General features: G+C 38.4%; 1 protein-coding gene across 2 annotated transcripts in view; it reads right to left on the bottom strand.

The window, feature by feature from the left end:
• The window catches only part of LOC103759190 (microtubule cross-linking factor 1), a 50,247-nt gene that overhangs the window by 24,221 nt on the left and 10,460 nt on the right, over positions 1 to 15,566 (bottom strand). For both annotated transcript variants that reach the window (XM_029959446.1, XM_029959447.1), the window contains exons 4-6: positions 9,565 to 9,657; positions 6,514 to 6,744; positions 4,672 to 4,860 (exon numbers count right to left, since the gene is read on the bottom strand). In XM_029959446.1, coding sequence (XP_029815306.1) covers positions 4,672 to 4,860; positions 6,514 to 6,744; positions 9,565 to 9,657 — 513 coding nt within the window. The remainder of the gene's footprint in view (positions 1 to 4,671; positions 4,861 to 6,513; positions 6,745 to 9,564; positions 9,658 to 15,566) is intronic.

Here is a 15,566-nt window from a genome sequence, read left to right as displayed (position 1 = left end):
CGGTGCCTTTTTTCTTTAAAAAATAAAAAAATGTGGTCTACTTTTTCCAAGCTATTTGATACATCAGCAAAAATATGCTAGATGGAGGGAAATAACTGCAGGTGCTCATTGACTGAGGTATAATCTGTTTGGGCTAATGAAATGTGATGGCGTACAACATAGGGTTTTGTAAGAAACGCACCCACAGAAGCAGAATTAATTCCATTAACATTTAATGCCAATTAGCAGCTTCCTACTATACAGCAGCAGTATCCATCATGCATATAAGATCACCTACTATTCAATATGCAATGAGATTTTATGTTTCCATCATGAATTTTCATTCTAATACCTAATTAAAGCTAAATTCTCCAAACATCTCAAGCCCCTTGTGTAATAATCAGAATAAGAACTCGTTTGAAGATTTGCCCTTAGTGTCACAACAGGAGCTGCTGGGTATTGAACACATCAAAATCTGGTCTCATCCTCTTTGAAAACCTCGACCCCAAATATCTGTGAAGTACTTTCATTCAAGAGCCATGTTCTTGGTTTTCTGGTGTGCTGCATAAACCTTTCTCTGGCAAAACAGTCTAAAGGCTCTGCGAGGGAAATGAGGCAGAAGAAAAATAAACCCAAATGACACTAAAGCAAGCTACATCTCTCATTCCTTTGCACACATTTGATAATTTTAGAGTCCTATAAAATTTGCTTTGCAAAGAAAGGAGTTCTGGGCTAGTACATAAAGGAACCAAACGAGCCTCATTGCAGGTTTGTAGCCTACTGGGATGAGGGCATGTCTTATTTCTGGAGGCATTACATCAATGTCACTGTTATGAGACAAGTACACCAGGTGCTCCCAGGCTTGCTGGGATTTTAAGTACCTTGCCAATATAAATCCAATTTTGGTTACATACTTTTTATTCCTGTGGAGAAGTCTCTTTTGCACAACTTTGTATTTACAGTCTGAAGTCGGAGAGGCCTGTGAGATTATTTTTTTCTGTTTTACCAAACTGGAGGGGTTTTGGAGAATAGACAAAGTACTTTTAAGAGAATATGCTCTGAAATACAAGATTAACATCTAGACATGCTTTAGATTTCTCTTGGTAAAATGGCCAAACAGCTTCTGCATAAGAATAAGTCCTGTAAATACACAACAAATATTGTTATAATCTTTCCCTTCCTTTCAGGCATGTTGTACAGCAGAAGAAATTTGGCATGTCTGTGATTCCCTGGACAGTCTCCCATGCAAGGAGATGGCTCTTTAGTACCTTAACAGTTTCCAAAATTTAAAGCTTGGAGAAATATGACTGATTCACAGCTGACCTAAGACAAGAGAATTACAAAAGCTTCTCAAAAGTTTAAAGTCTTGTATCCACAGCTCTGCAGCTGACAACAAGCCAAAACTTTGTGTAGTAAATCGCAATTAAATTCCAGGACTTTGGAGTATTTACTAAGTTGAGTTAATCACAGAAATGGGAGTCTCCAGCTCTAGAAAAGTTTTGGACCAGAGTAACTGCTTGCAGCTTGGTTATGCTTTTAATCACAATTGTTTTTTCTCTGAGAATTTCATTTGAGTATTTCACTTAAGAATTTAGCCACAGCCTGGTATTACAAGCAGTTTAATAGAGCAGTCAATTAAAAACACAAGGTCAGGAGCCTAAACAGCAAATGATAACTGTGTATTTTCTCTGTCCAGTCACAAATCTGGGCAAAAGGGAAGCTGGATCTTGGTGCAACTCATTTTAGTATATTTAGGGCTTAATGACTATTCCTTTGGGCTTTTCTCTTAGCTAAGCTTTGAAAACAAACATTGTATGATCACAAAGAGGTCTAACTGGGGATTTTCTTGACAGTCCTCCCAGCAACAACACTACTGTATTGTTTTTTAATGCTTTTTCCACTGGACAACAGATGTGTAAACTCTTTTATTCTTACTCCCCTGATCTTACAACATGTAACAGGCATTTCATCCTTTCTATTCAACTGAACCAAAGCTCGTCCTTTTTCCACAGGCTGTTCTCCCCGATCTCTTACTGTACACATAGGAGTACTGACTTAACAGCAAGCCCTTCTCTGCTGTGCCACCAACCCAACTTACCTGTTTATCTCCTGCCCATGACCAGACTTCCAGCTTGGCTCTTAACCTTACTAGTTCCTTGCCTGACCCTTTCTGCCATGTGCTCCAGCTACCAGCCAAGGAACAATGTCATGCAGAGAAAGATGAATTGACCCTTCTCAGAGACCCCATCTACTCTGCCTCTCATCAGCTAATCTTTTTTCTCACCTTTCCACTTTGCCATGACTTCATCCCTCCACACACTGGCCACATAAAAATCCCAGACAAGTCAGATGTGTACTTTCCATCCAGTTGAGTATCTCAAATCATAATAATATAAAATTAAAGGTTGCTTGTTGAAATTAAGGCCTCTAGGCTTATAATTTTTCTCATAACAATTCCACTTTCCAGTCAGTGTAAGAAAGTCAGCAGCAAGAGTGCTGGCTGAAAATACAAACCATTAAATATTAAAAGTAAATGTTAAAAATAAATGTGGGTAACCTCAAGTTACCATAAGCCCTTTCTTTTTTCTGACCTAGTTATCCCAGCCACTTCTAGACTATCTCAGAATTTCATTCCTGGTGTGAAACAAGTGCTGATGTATTTCATCTTGGAGCTTATAAGACAGAACCAGTAACTTTGGGTTCTCCTGGGCAGGTGCAAACCTTGGAGACTTTCAGCTGCACCCCTCACTCCAAATTCCCAGTATAAGTGTTTTTTTCCCAGCTGTGGGCTTAAGGAACCTGCAGAAGATCCCCAAAACTCTGGGTGTTTTTCAGCACAGCAGTGCTTGTTAGAAGATGTACTTGCGTGAGCAGGCAAAACAAAAAATAGTGCTTAAAATGAGAAATATTTAGCAAACTCACTCATTCTTGCAGTGTTGAAATAACACTTTTTCCTGGTTGGAAAGCAAGACACGTATTTTGCCTTCACAGGTTCATTTGTATGTCATGCACTATTCACTATGATGAGGTGTACTAAGATGTGGTCTGTTCCTATGGATCATTTCTTTAAGCAAGATTAGCTGGAACTGCTACAATGTATATCAAAATGAATTATAAGCAATCTATTGCCCATTTCTGCTACCTTAATTGAGATTAATGCCTAAGCACTGATTAATTCAAAGAGGACATAATTTATCTGAATATTCTTGGTCATTTTAAGAGATCTATATGGAAAGTAAGTACACGACAGAGTTTGTAAAGAGATAGCATTTTGGTTTATACTTATTTTAGTAATTCTAGATTAAATCAGTCTACAGATGGAATGCAAATAAATGATATGTTTCAAGAGCATCTCTTCCATGGCCTTCTACAGCCTTTACAAAAGAAGAGCTTCCTGAGAGGAAGACAGTGATGGGGTCTGTGTGACCAGTAAGATAGAACCTTTCCAAACGCCAAACTGATCAAATGAATACTAACTTGGTAGTACACTTCACAGAAAATAATAGCTAGAGAATGGAGTTGTCAGCTAGTGCAATGAAAAAGGAAAGCAAAAATGTATATATATTTAAAATAGAATATGAAGCAGCATAAAGACCACAGGTCTCTACCGTTTTTATTCAAACAAAAATTCTAACTGAAGCTACATCTTAAACTATAGAGGTGGGTTGCAAAACAACCTGTGCATCTCCCAGCCTAACCTTATTATAGGATAGAGACTGTTGCCTGCTACAACATACAGAAAATAAACAAACAGATTGTACATAATCATGAGAGTGTGCGGAATTCAAGGTTAAGCACTGAAATGCAAAGACACACACAATCCCCAGGTCCTGCAGCAACTCCAGCAAAGTACTGGGGTCATGGAGAGTACATGTTTGGTTGAGACCTGTCATTGTGGATCAGGCTCCCAAGCCGATGGCCCAAATAGAGATGGGACACAAGGCATAAAGATTCAAGACTTTTTTTCATTGAATTTGTGTTTTACATAGAATTCTCACTCCATTCTATTTATTGTTGCAAATAATTCCATGTAACAGAATGATTTCATATGAACAGTTTCCATTTCAAAAATATAAGAGGTCTTTCTCTGAATATTTGCTATTACTATTGGTAGGACTGCTAGTATATTAAATGCACAAAGGAAAAAGCTAGGATATATGGCAGTGCTCTGACACACAGTCAGGGCACAGAAGATGCCAGGGAAAAGTTAGCGTGATTTTCTTTCAAGCTTTTAAACCCAAGCCCAGTGAGAGGAAGCAACTTTTACACTGTTTTCCCATCATCTCTAAGGGAAACATTAAATGCATGTGCTAGTTTCTTAAATTATTTAAAGGAAATAAAATCACATCTTGCTAAAAGCTTGACAGTAGAATACAATAGATATGTTCAGACAAGATGAGCATGTAAATTCTGCAAACCATCACATACTGATAGATGTTTCTGGGCAAACAGCCACAAGAGGAAATAGGATTTTTCACTGATAGCATCTGCCAACAGAACAGTAACCACGTGGCTTTTGATTAAATTTAAATATCAATATAATGGATGAAATCCACTGTAATTGCTGTGTAGCTAGAAGTATTTTTACAAGTATGATTTTAGGTGGTTTAACACAGGAGCACAGAAAAATGATCTCCCTTGGAAAATCTACAATATCCATTCCCAGGGCAAGATATATAAATGGTGTATTACCTGTTTCTGCTGCTGCAGTAATTCTGCAGTCTGCAGCTGTGGTCCACGATCAGTGCTCTCCATGGTGGGACGCTGGGAGAAATCTGTCAGTGGAAACACAACATCTTCTTCCTCCTCCTCTCGCTCTGCATCATTCACCTTCTGCTCAGACTGAATGCCAAAGTCTGGAAAGGCCTCAGGGTGCTCAATCTAAAATGCAAGAGAGGGGACACGTGAACATTCTTTCACCATTTACCTTTGGGGACATAAATCTACTGAAGGACTAAAGGAAGGGACTCTCTTCCCGTGCATCTCCATGGTGGGATACATTGACTTCAACTCTATAAGCTACAGAATTAATCTTTGGGTGATATGATCAAAGAAATGATCTTTGGGTGATATATGACATGTTGCATATGTGAACACAACGCTATGCAGGCCTGCTAAATAGGAGATCTATGCAGCTGAGAAGATGGGTCTTATGCAGCATGATGGATATAATCCATCACACATTAATGAAAAACTATACAAGACGTTGGTGTATTTTCTGATGAAGATATGGAGATTGGGGGGTATCCAAATCTATCACTTTATTTTCTGTAGTAGTGTGTTAGCAAAACACAACTCCAATAATGACTAGAGTTGGACTGATTATAAATTTACCAGTCAAAAAATCCAAACAGCCAAAAAAGGAAAGCTCTTTTTGTATTAGAAGATGAGCTAGTTTACACAGAAACAAATTAGTACTGCAGAAGTAAAGTAGAAGCAAATTATTTCTAAATAGCTACTCATCTCTTGTTTCTGACTCATATTAACAGCAGACAAATGCAAAGATGTTCATCTACCCTTACCTAAGAATACAAAATATTGAGTATTCAACTTAAGCATACTCCTACCAGACCTGAAATGTTACTTGTACAGCCAAATGCAGCAAACACTGAAAACCAGTAGATACAAAAGGATCAGAGATACTGAGTAAAACTACTTAATTGCTTAGCAAATGGTTTCAGAATTGTATGAACCTGCAAAACAGATCTATTGTTCTCAAGAATTTGTATAAAATGTCAGAATGGGCAAACACTTCTAACATACTTTTTTTTCTTTGGGTGAGATTTCCAGATCAAATGGTAATTCTGGGTGTGCAACTCAACACATTTGAGCAGCACCTTTCTTCACAGTGCAGGTTGGTGGGCAATCACACCCCTGCTAAGGTATGTCAGCCTGGGGATTCCAGGTTGTTAAGTACTTCTGAAATTCCTGATCTTGATTTAGTCTCTACTTGGAAAATTATCATGATGGTGACTGGTGTACTGCTGCTGACAGTGATAGACGTGTATGAAGAAGAGGAACAAATAAGAATGATTCATTCTAAGTTCCCACAAGAAGCTGCATAATTCTGCTGCCAACATGAAAACAGAGCTTCCCTCCATCTGTTTTGCTGAATGCTTTGTAAGGAACACACTGTGCACATGATGAGAGAAACAACAGCACTCAACCCATCTAAACAGATTTGACTCCCTCAGCTTGCTAACATGTTTTTTTCTTTCAAAAAATTATTCAGGAGTCATATCTTTGAGATCCAATTGAATTTTCATTTACTACGAGAGAGTTTCAGGGCCACATGTTTGTACTAGTTAAGGGTTTCAATTTAAAGATGGGTGATCTGTAACATCTCATGCAGGACACACTTTAGCACAAGCCAGCTTAAGAAAAGCTTTGTGTTTAACTTGAATCCCCTTTCAATCTATGTGCAATTATAAAGTTGCTGATGCCACCTCGTATTTAAAGTCTACACTTAAAGAAGGGTCATCCCAGTACTCCACCGGTTGTAACTCATTTGGGTTATTCAGGTGGGACAGTTACCTCTAATGTGTCCTCCCCTTCCTCCTCCATCCGCTTGCCTCGCCGCCAGTGTTTCAGCAGCCACTTCAGTTTGACATACAAGAGAAAGGTGTCCTGCTTGAAATGCCTGAGTTCTTGCTGCAGTAGACTTTTCTCCTGACTCCAGGTCTTCTCTTCCAGTTTGTTCTGCAAAGTCAAGCTCTGCACTTCCAAGTCTTTCCTCCGCAGGGTCTGCATGTGCTCCTCCTCCAGCTTTAATGGAATGACAGACACCACGTCAATGGGGTGGTGTCCCAGGGCAGTCTCCAGGACTTGTACTTCATTGGGTGAGACTGAAATCTCTAATTTTTATCAGTAGTGAGTAGCTATTGAGTTTGGCTCAATAAGTTCCTCAGCAGTTAGGACTGCTGAGGAAATTAGAGGATAACAGATGATAAAACTTTGCTTAGACAACCGTATGCAAATAACCTGCTGTGGAATTGGATATTTACTTTAAAGACGCACAATAGCTCTGATGCTGGTTAAAAAGTTTATACCACTTGTATTTTCCTCCCTCTCTTGACTGTATCTCTGTAGTAGGTTCCCAGCATAGCCACCACCTCACATTGCTGCACATACCACACCTACTAAATGCATTTGCAGACATTCATTGGAGGTGGGACCACAGCTGCCCTTCAGACAACCTGAAATATTAGTTTGCCTCTTCCCTCTCAGCCACAGACTGGTCCTCTCCTCTGTGGCTACATGTCCCTCTCCTTCTAGAAGAGCAAAACTTCTGAAGGAATCATATCCAGTATCTCTCATACAACTATTGGCTCCTCACTTCTCACAATTCATGCTTGAAGGCATCTGAATGATACTATAGTAAACAGTTTCTCATTCTGATATTACTGTATCTTGGACACACACAGAACTGAAGAGACAGGAATAGGTTGCAGCTCAGCGTTCAACATGTCTCAGCTTCAGTACTAGAAACACCAAGAAAAGCTCTTTAGAGGACACATATTTATTTAGAGGACACCTCTTCCAATGCAAGGCCACCTGAAACATTATTCTTTAAACGTGACTTCTCTGTTAATATTTCAAAATCAAACCATGGCATGACCTGAACCCAACAACACTTGTACAAGTTAGTTGTACAACATCTCATGTTCTGCATGGATAAGATAGTGTTTCCACTTCAATCAAGCTGTGGTTCACATTAATGAAGAAAAGGCAGATGGAAAATGAGTACAGAGTCGCTGCATACAGATGCCAGTTTCCACTATTTTCCATTCTGTACAACAACAGACTCTCCCTTTCCTGACCAGCTCCATAGATGAAATCTATGAAAGCCACAGTACACTAATGACCACAACAATTCAAACCACTGGAACACACCCTTGCAACAAACAACGTTCACATAGGAACAAAGAATACTTCAGGAACAAGGACTCCCTAGCAATAAATACTGCTAGGAAATACATGTTTGATTTTCATAGCAATATTCAGATGCTTCTGACACAGGCTATTAGTCCATACTAGATAGTTTACTGTGGACTTGCCTGCCATCTAAATGATGTGCTCTGGCATAATGCAAATTTTTAGCATCTACGCTACTATGTCTTAAAAAGTTCCTGATTAAATTAAAATTATTTACAGTAGTTGCTGACTTAACCGTGTTTTAAATGAAGCTTAAAAGTAGCCTGGAACAAGATTAGCTATAATGGCCCGAAAAACATACATGCAACTCCTAATAACACTTGGAGACTGTACACTGCTAGCACACATTAATTTGATGTCATTAAACATTCCTAAAAATGAAATAGTAAAAAAGGAGCTAATTTTAAATTTAATTTTTACAGGAAGAAACAAATAGATTTGATGCTGATGCATGTTCTTCCTCCAAATGAAGTTATGGTTAAACACAGCAAAGATCTGATTCATTTCCACCAGAAATCCTGGTAGGTGATAAAAAACAAACACTATCAACCGGATGGGCATAGTCTGGAAAAAAAAATGAAGAATCCAGAGGACATTTTTATTCTTCTGTTTCTACTGGCTGTCAACATAAACAGCTAGCTTTGATTTTGCTGCATTTTTCATTGTTTTTTACAAGCTGCTAGGATCTAAGTCCCTGTGGTCACAAATTCTTGCAAAGACTCTAGTGGAGGCAAATTCATAGAGTATTATGCTTTTACAAAGGATAGCAATTGCAAAAAAAAAAAGAAAAGAACTTTAGGAGGCAGGCATAGCTTCCAAAAAGCTTTCATGGCCAAGGTAACTAGGAAGGAAATCAATTAACTGGTTGCCTTCAAACTGGTTGCTCCAGTGGACATCAACTGGAAATTAAAGCTAGTTATGAAAAACAAGAGAGATACCACTTGGGCCAAAAGAGATTAGTTGGCACAAGGAAGAATGTTTTACACTATGCAACAATTTGCTGAGTTTAGTCTATGAAGTAAATTTAAAAAGAAAACTTCAGTTAAGAGCCAAACAGCCTGCAAAAGTTAGCAACAGATTTTTTTCACTCTAAGAGCTAGAGACCACAAAATGATTGACTAATCTGTTCCAGCCTTCAAAAGAGCAGGGGGAGCCCATGTAAAAAATATGATTTATTCACCAGATATTAACAAGAAGGCTGGAAGAATGGAGTACAAGAAATACAAGAAAGTCCTGATCTGTATCTCAGTTACGTGTGTGTAATGACTCCCCTGACTTTGGAGAAGTGTTAGATTTTCTTTGGGCTAGGAGGAGTCAGAATAGGGCATAGTGCCAAACTGCACACCTAGAAATCAAAAGCACCCTTCTCCCCAGCTCACAGCAAGCTGAAGGGGCTGATATAATTCTTCATGCGGTATTTCATGTCTCTACCACGACTTCCTCCACAGAGGGAAGAAAGCAGAGAAGCCAGATTCACAGTGGCAAAATAGGCTTGAGTTTGCATTTCCTCAAATTCCAGATTCTTCATTTACTGGGATGAGGTCAAACAGGCACAGCCATCAGGACACGCATTCCCAAGTCCTGACAAACAAGGTCCACGTCACACGCCATGGTCATGCGTCTCTCCCAGCAGGTGGGTTTTGTATTTACCTGGATGATCCTTTCAGTAAACTTTTCTTGCTCCTCTCGGTGAAGTCTTGTCTCCTGCTCAAGCTGAGCCTGAAGCTCCTGTATCGATACATTCTGTACAGGTAAAACAGGGGAATCCCTGAGCTGATCAGCAGGACAAAGGAATAGGTTTAGCAGAAAATGTGTCTCCGTGGTTTAAGAAAAAGGAAAAAAGAAAAGAACTGCAGGACAGACATCTGCACAACTCACGGTTATCAATAGTTAAAACCAAAGCACAGTGTGCAAATAAATAGCAATGCCCTAAATATGCGTGGGAATTTCCTGTGTGGCTTCTTCTGAAAGCTAAGCTGGGATGCTGGTGTTACATATTGGATATTCCCTTCAGGCCTCTGCTCTGGGTTTACACTTGAATAGCTGAGAGAGTGCACTATCAATGATGTTTGCCAGATGAACTATTTACAGGATTACCTATATTTGGTGGTGCATTTCTTTATGATAATTAAAAGGTGTAAAATTTTAACACCTCTGCAAAAGATTAATCTAATGCATATAATTGAATCGAATTATTCATTTGCAACACTTCTGATTGGGCAGTTTGTGGGATAGCATTTATTAAACCAACTAAGCATAGAAGGTCCCTTTCTTCAGATACAAGACAGCTCTCTGCACAAGTTGACTTCATTCTGTGATTTCTGCTCAAAATAATTAATATGAAAATCTCACTGTGATAAGCTATGTGAGCCTGAGGTCTGGTCAAGTATCCCCACTTTCAGGTCCAATACTGTTTTAATCTTAATACTTTCTATGTTATGTTCTCATTAAGTTTGACATCCCATCCGCTCTACTCCTGAAAGTTACTTAACTCAAAAATAAAGACCCAAGAAGGCAGAGTCAAATGTCATTATTTATACTAGGTTAGTTAACCCCATGGCACTTTTATTTCTGATCAGAATTTTCTATGCCCTTCACTTTGTGTCTCTGACATTGGAGCTAAAACTGATTTATCTATATGAAAGTGGTGCTTAGCTAGATGCCATCTTCTTCATCAGTGTGACCACAGAAAACACTACAGCACCAAATACCTAATTCCTAGAGTAAAGGCATATTTAAAGAAGGGATTGTTTCAGGCGTCAAAGTGTAATCCCAAATTCAGCTGGACGATGTCCAACGCGCTTCAACCTCTGCAGCTGCAAGGACATAATAAGGTCGTGAGACTGCTCTCGGTTGTGTTGCCATTTCCCCTCTGGCATCAGCCCTGGCACCCATCTTCTCCCCAGGCACTCCTTCCACTTTCCAAGAGCAAAGCCAGCAGCTGCTGCTGTTCAGGCCACAGTAGCTCTTGTTGGGACTCTTTTGGTTATTCAAAATATATTTATCACTGGAACACACACTCCTCTCTTCTCCTCTAGGGAAGAAGAAAATAGGGCAAATGGAAGGATCTCATTAACCACCTTCAGGGTCGTACTTTGCTGAAAACCAAAAGTGGACCTACATACGCTTTTTGGGCACTATCAGTTCCTTCTTTACTTGAGTTACTTATTGACTTGTGCACGTCTGTTTTGTACCTGAAGAAAAGACACTTTCAGCCCTCTGAAAGGTACACACAAAAAGTGACAAAGAGAACATTATCAGCCTTATGAATTTCATCTTACACCATAATGTGTCTGCAGACATTTTGTATTGCATCAGGTCAAAATTTGGTCTCACAATTAATTTGAAAAAAAATAATTGTGATGGGATTTGAAAGTTTTGCACAATCATTTGTAAATCATCAGTTTAATTCTCTCATCCAACAAAGGAAAAATTACTTTAATTAAAAATTTCTGCTTTTTTTTTATTCTGATCAGGCTTCTTTAGGAATATGGCAAATAAGAACCGATGTACCAGTTAGTTCAGGTGTAATTTGAAAAAAAAGTCTATTCCTTCTTTTCATGAATTCAAAATCAGCCAAAATCATGAAAAGAGGATCTGGTGAAAACAGATACAATATGGAAACGTTTTTCTGTTTGCAATAATCACTGATCTTAATATGCTTCTCCTTACAGTCATACAATTACAGATTTAGATAATTAGAAATGTTGTTGGTCTTGGGATTCCTGAAGCTGGAAGCTGAATCAGAGCAGCAAAAGTTACCCAGAAGGTTAGATTTAAATTTTTCACTATTCGCTTCACACTTGTGTTTTCCAGTGAAGAATGATTTGCTAAAACGTAATTTGTTCTGCTTCAAATTAGTATAAATTTGAGTCACATAGTTATGTATATACTGCCAACACTTTATGTCGGTAAAATTAGGGCAAGAAAATTATTAATTTATGCAATTTTTTAATAAACATAGCCCATGCAAAGCCAAGATTCAGGAAACTTGGGAGCTAGGATTATGTGACAACTGTTGGAATTACAAGATTAAATTTACCATAAAGAGAGATCGACTATTACATGCACACTAAGTGCAAATCATTTCACAGCTGCTTTGCCTCTTTAAGGAGGCATACATTTTTGTACGTGCTACAGCAAACATGTTGAAAAGTCACTATGAATGCAGAGCTGCACACTTCGTTCCTTCTAGGGCAACCTGAGGACTCTTCATAGTCTATAATTATATATAATGTCATTTCTACCAGAAGCATTGGGATTTGCACTGCTCATATGAGAGATAAGGTCGCTTAAGTGCCTAATACATTGCTGCTAAACATCTGGATTGTGAATGAAGAATATATAGAAATGTATCATGCGATATTTGTGTACGCAGTACAAAAAAAAATGTACCTGATGCTGCACTGATGGATGTTTGTATGTTTGCACGTGGAAATCAGTCCCCTATCATACAATCTGTAGGGTAGCACAACTGTGGTTTTGTTTTATTTTGGAAAGTAACACTGCTACAAAATGGACACAAAAGTTGATAACCTGTTAACTTCCATTCTTTGTTTCCTTTGTTCTAATTCAGGAATGCACTACACGATGAACGGAAAACACCCCGAATGCCACAGCCACCACACGAAGTACTGACACCACAGACACAAACTCACTACAACGAGACATACAAACACAGTATAATGTGAACTACAAGCTACTCTACCACAGGACCACAGAGACAGTTGCACTTCATCCAGAGCTCAACACCAACTAATATTTTCCCATGTATCTCAGTTATGGCACTACCAGATACACTTCCACTCCTGGCCTCTTGGACAGGCACTGCCAAACCCTTCTGCTCAGTACTTTTATCTCAGCTGTTATCGCTCCAGAACAAGCTAATACATGTCGAAGTCTTTACCTCACGAGGATATGCAGAGAAAAATCATCCACACCTGGGGAACTTCAAAATTGCTCTCTCACTGCACTGACCCCTTTCTGCCCCTCTCAGTATGCTGACAGCTTTTCAGATTACTTACCAGCTCACACAATCCCATGTTTCTGCCATGACTTGTTTTCACATGATTCCCATCCACCAGGTATGACTGGGTTTTACTTGACTGTTTTCTCTATTTTACCATAGCTAATTACAATCTCAATTTGCCTGCAAACTTAATCAATTTATATGCAACAACTGTGAACATCAAATTTCATGGAATCTTTCTTTTTAATATTTCTCTTTTGTTGTTTTGGTTTTTTTTTTTCAGGAGTGATCAAACAAAATAGGCCAGAGGAGGAAGGGTAAAATGATAGTCTCCAGCATTTCTGTGCAATTCCAAGGAAGTAAAAAGATTAATATTTTATGTCACTCCTCTAATGCTATGTTATAATGCTTTGATATTTGGACCTTACATTTGACCACACAGTTTAGAAACTGATACTTTTTCTGATGATTGCACGCACCAACCAATCAGGTCAGAAAAAAACTTTCAGAGCCCTTTGGAATATGTTTTACATGCAATACACATCTAACTGAATTCTCAGAGGCTGCTTCTGAAGATGTACTCTTCTCCTCGCCCCTTGAAAATAGATGACACTTATTCTATTTGCTAGTGTACAATAGGCAGCTGTGCGGTTATTTGTCTGTTGCTTATATGGAAAGTCTCTGAGATTGGGAAAACACAGCACACTTTGCTCCAAGTCTTTAAAAATCCATCTCATTGTATGGATAGTATACAAAGTCTCACTGAGTTCAGTTAGGACTCAAATATCCAGATTTACATCATAAAGGGTCTTCTAAGCCATTATACTGTCAACCTTTACAGAATCTTACATAGCAAGAAAGAATACAATACATCAAAGTAAGTTATTCTTGCTGCTCCTAATCTTGGTGGGAACAGCACCAGTTTGTCTTCCTTCTTCCCACAATTTTGCGCTGGAGGAATAGTGGATATAAGACACACTACTTTCTTTCTATGTAGTCCTCACTGGTTGTTGTTGGATTGTTGGGGTTTTTTTCCCAGAAGAAAGAAAAGTCACAATATGTAAAACATTCACTGTTTCCTTTCTGGGAAAACAAAATCTTCAACCAGAGAAATGGATGTGCAAATTTTCTGCACATGGCTAGAAGCTGATGCAAAAGCCACCCAGCTGAAAAGCATGAAATTATGAAAATTGAACAGAAGCACCAGTTAAAAAATAGAACATTCAAAATATAGATCAAAATTCTCCAACTATGTCCAAAATGGATCCATACAGAAATTTTGATTCAAAGCAGGTGGTAAAGTGAGTTGGGTTGGTGCACACAACTCAGGTATTAACTTAGAGTAATGGAGATGTTTTACATTTCTTATTGGCATAATAAGAAAGGAAAATTGATAAATAGGTAAAAAATGGTCTAGAAAAAACTATTCTTCAGTGTGAGCTATTCCTATTTTATTGCTAGACCTTATGGAAAACTTGTTTTTTAAGATGTGCTCTCACCTTCTCTAGCTTATCTGCTTTTAATTTCACTCTCTTCTGGTGACATGTCATTCCATTTAAGTAAATTCACTTTGGTGGGTTTTTTGCCATAACCTGGGAGTGTCAAAGATTTTGTGGCATTTTTCTACAGAAAAATAAATGTGTAAGTCTTTAAAAGCCAGGTATGAAAATAATACAAATCCAAAATGCAAAGATGAGTGCTTTTGCCTTTGGTGCTACACACTTACTAACGTGAAGGCAGAATTGATATCTTTTGAAGGAATGGAGATAGGAGATACAGCTCCAGTTTAGAGCATCAGGGATCAAATACTGTAACAAACCATATTTGGTCATTTGAAAGAGTGAAATTTTTCTTCTTCAGAATGTCTTTTTGTTTCTGAATAAATAGGAGCAGACTACTTAAGGAAGCTGCTTTTTGTTTATGGATATTCCATTGGTAAAATTCACCAGAATTGGGTATTCCATTGGTAAAATTCACCAGAATTATTTACCATTTTCCCCAGTGGTTTCATAGTATGTTTGCTCCATGAAACATTACCTTTTTTAGTTCTTCTGTTTGCTTTAGTCAAGGCAATTCTTATTAGTTCACCTGCTTTTTCTTTGGATGGTAAAGAATTACTTCCCCTTCCCACCATAATGCAGCTCTGCTAAAATCATGAATAATGGATTGAATATCCACCCCAATGGGCTTGAGCCTCCCACAACAGCAGCTGAATGGCTTGTTTCAGCAAGAAAACAAAGCCCTGCTCTTAAGGCAATTTCAAGACATAATTTCCCTTGGTCAGGGACTCTAACCAATCTCCTTAACATGCAAATACATTCTAATAATGCTGTTGCATTAACAACTGCAGTGCAAAGCCCAGACAAAGGCAGATGTTTACAGTTAGGCTACAGGGTAGTTTCAAGCACGTCTGTCTGCATTTATTGTATTTAATCAAACAATTAGGCTCCCACAATGCTCATTTTTAAAAATAGAAGAAATGGCTAAATGGAAACTGCCCAGCATTGCTTGTGAAAAGTTTAGTTTAAAATTCGAACTTAGAAAAAACTAAATTTAAAAAAATGGGTTTGCTTGAATTAAGAGAAAACACTTGCCTCAGTGAAACGAAATGTGTTGTTTTCATGCTGAAAGCCCATACACATTTAGAGGATCATCAATCAATGTTATCCATTGGCCAGTGTGT

This window comes from Manacus vitellinus, unplaced genomic scaffold, assembly GCF_001715985.3.
Source record: "Manacus vitellinus isolate BGI_N305 unplaced genomic scaffold, ASM171598v3 scaffold_1_pilon, whole genome shotgun sequence".
NCBI lineage: Eukaryota > Metazoa > Chordata > Aves > Passeriformes > Pipridae > Manacus > Manacus vitellinus.
The sequence above is the reverse complement of the archived record's forward strand: the minus strand, read 5'-3'. Positions and strand labels throughout refer to the sequence as shown.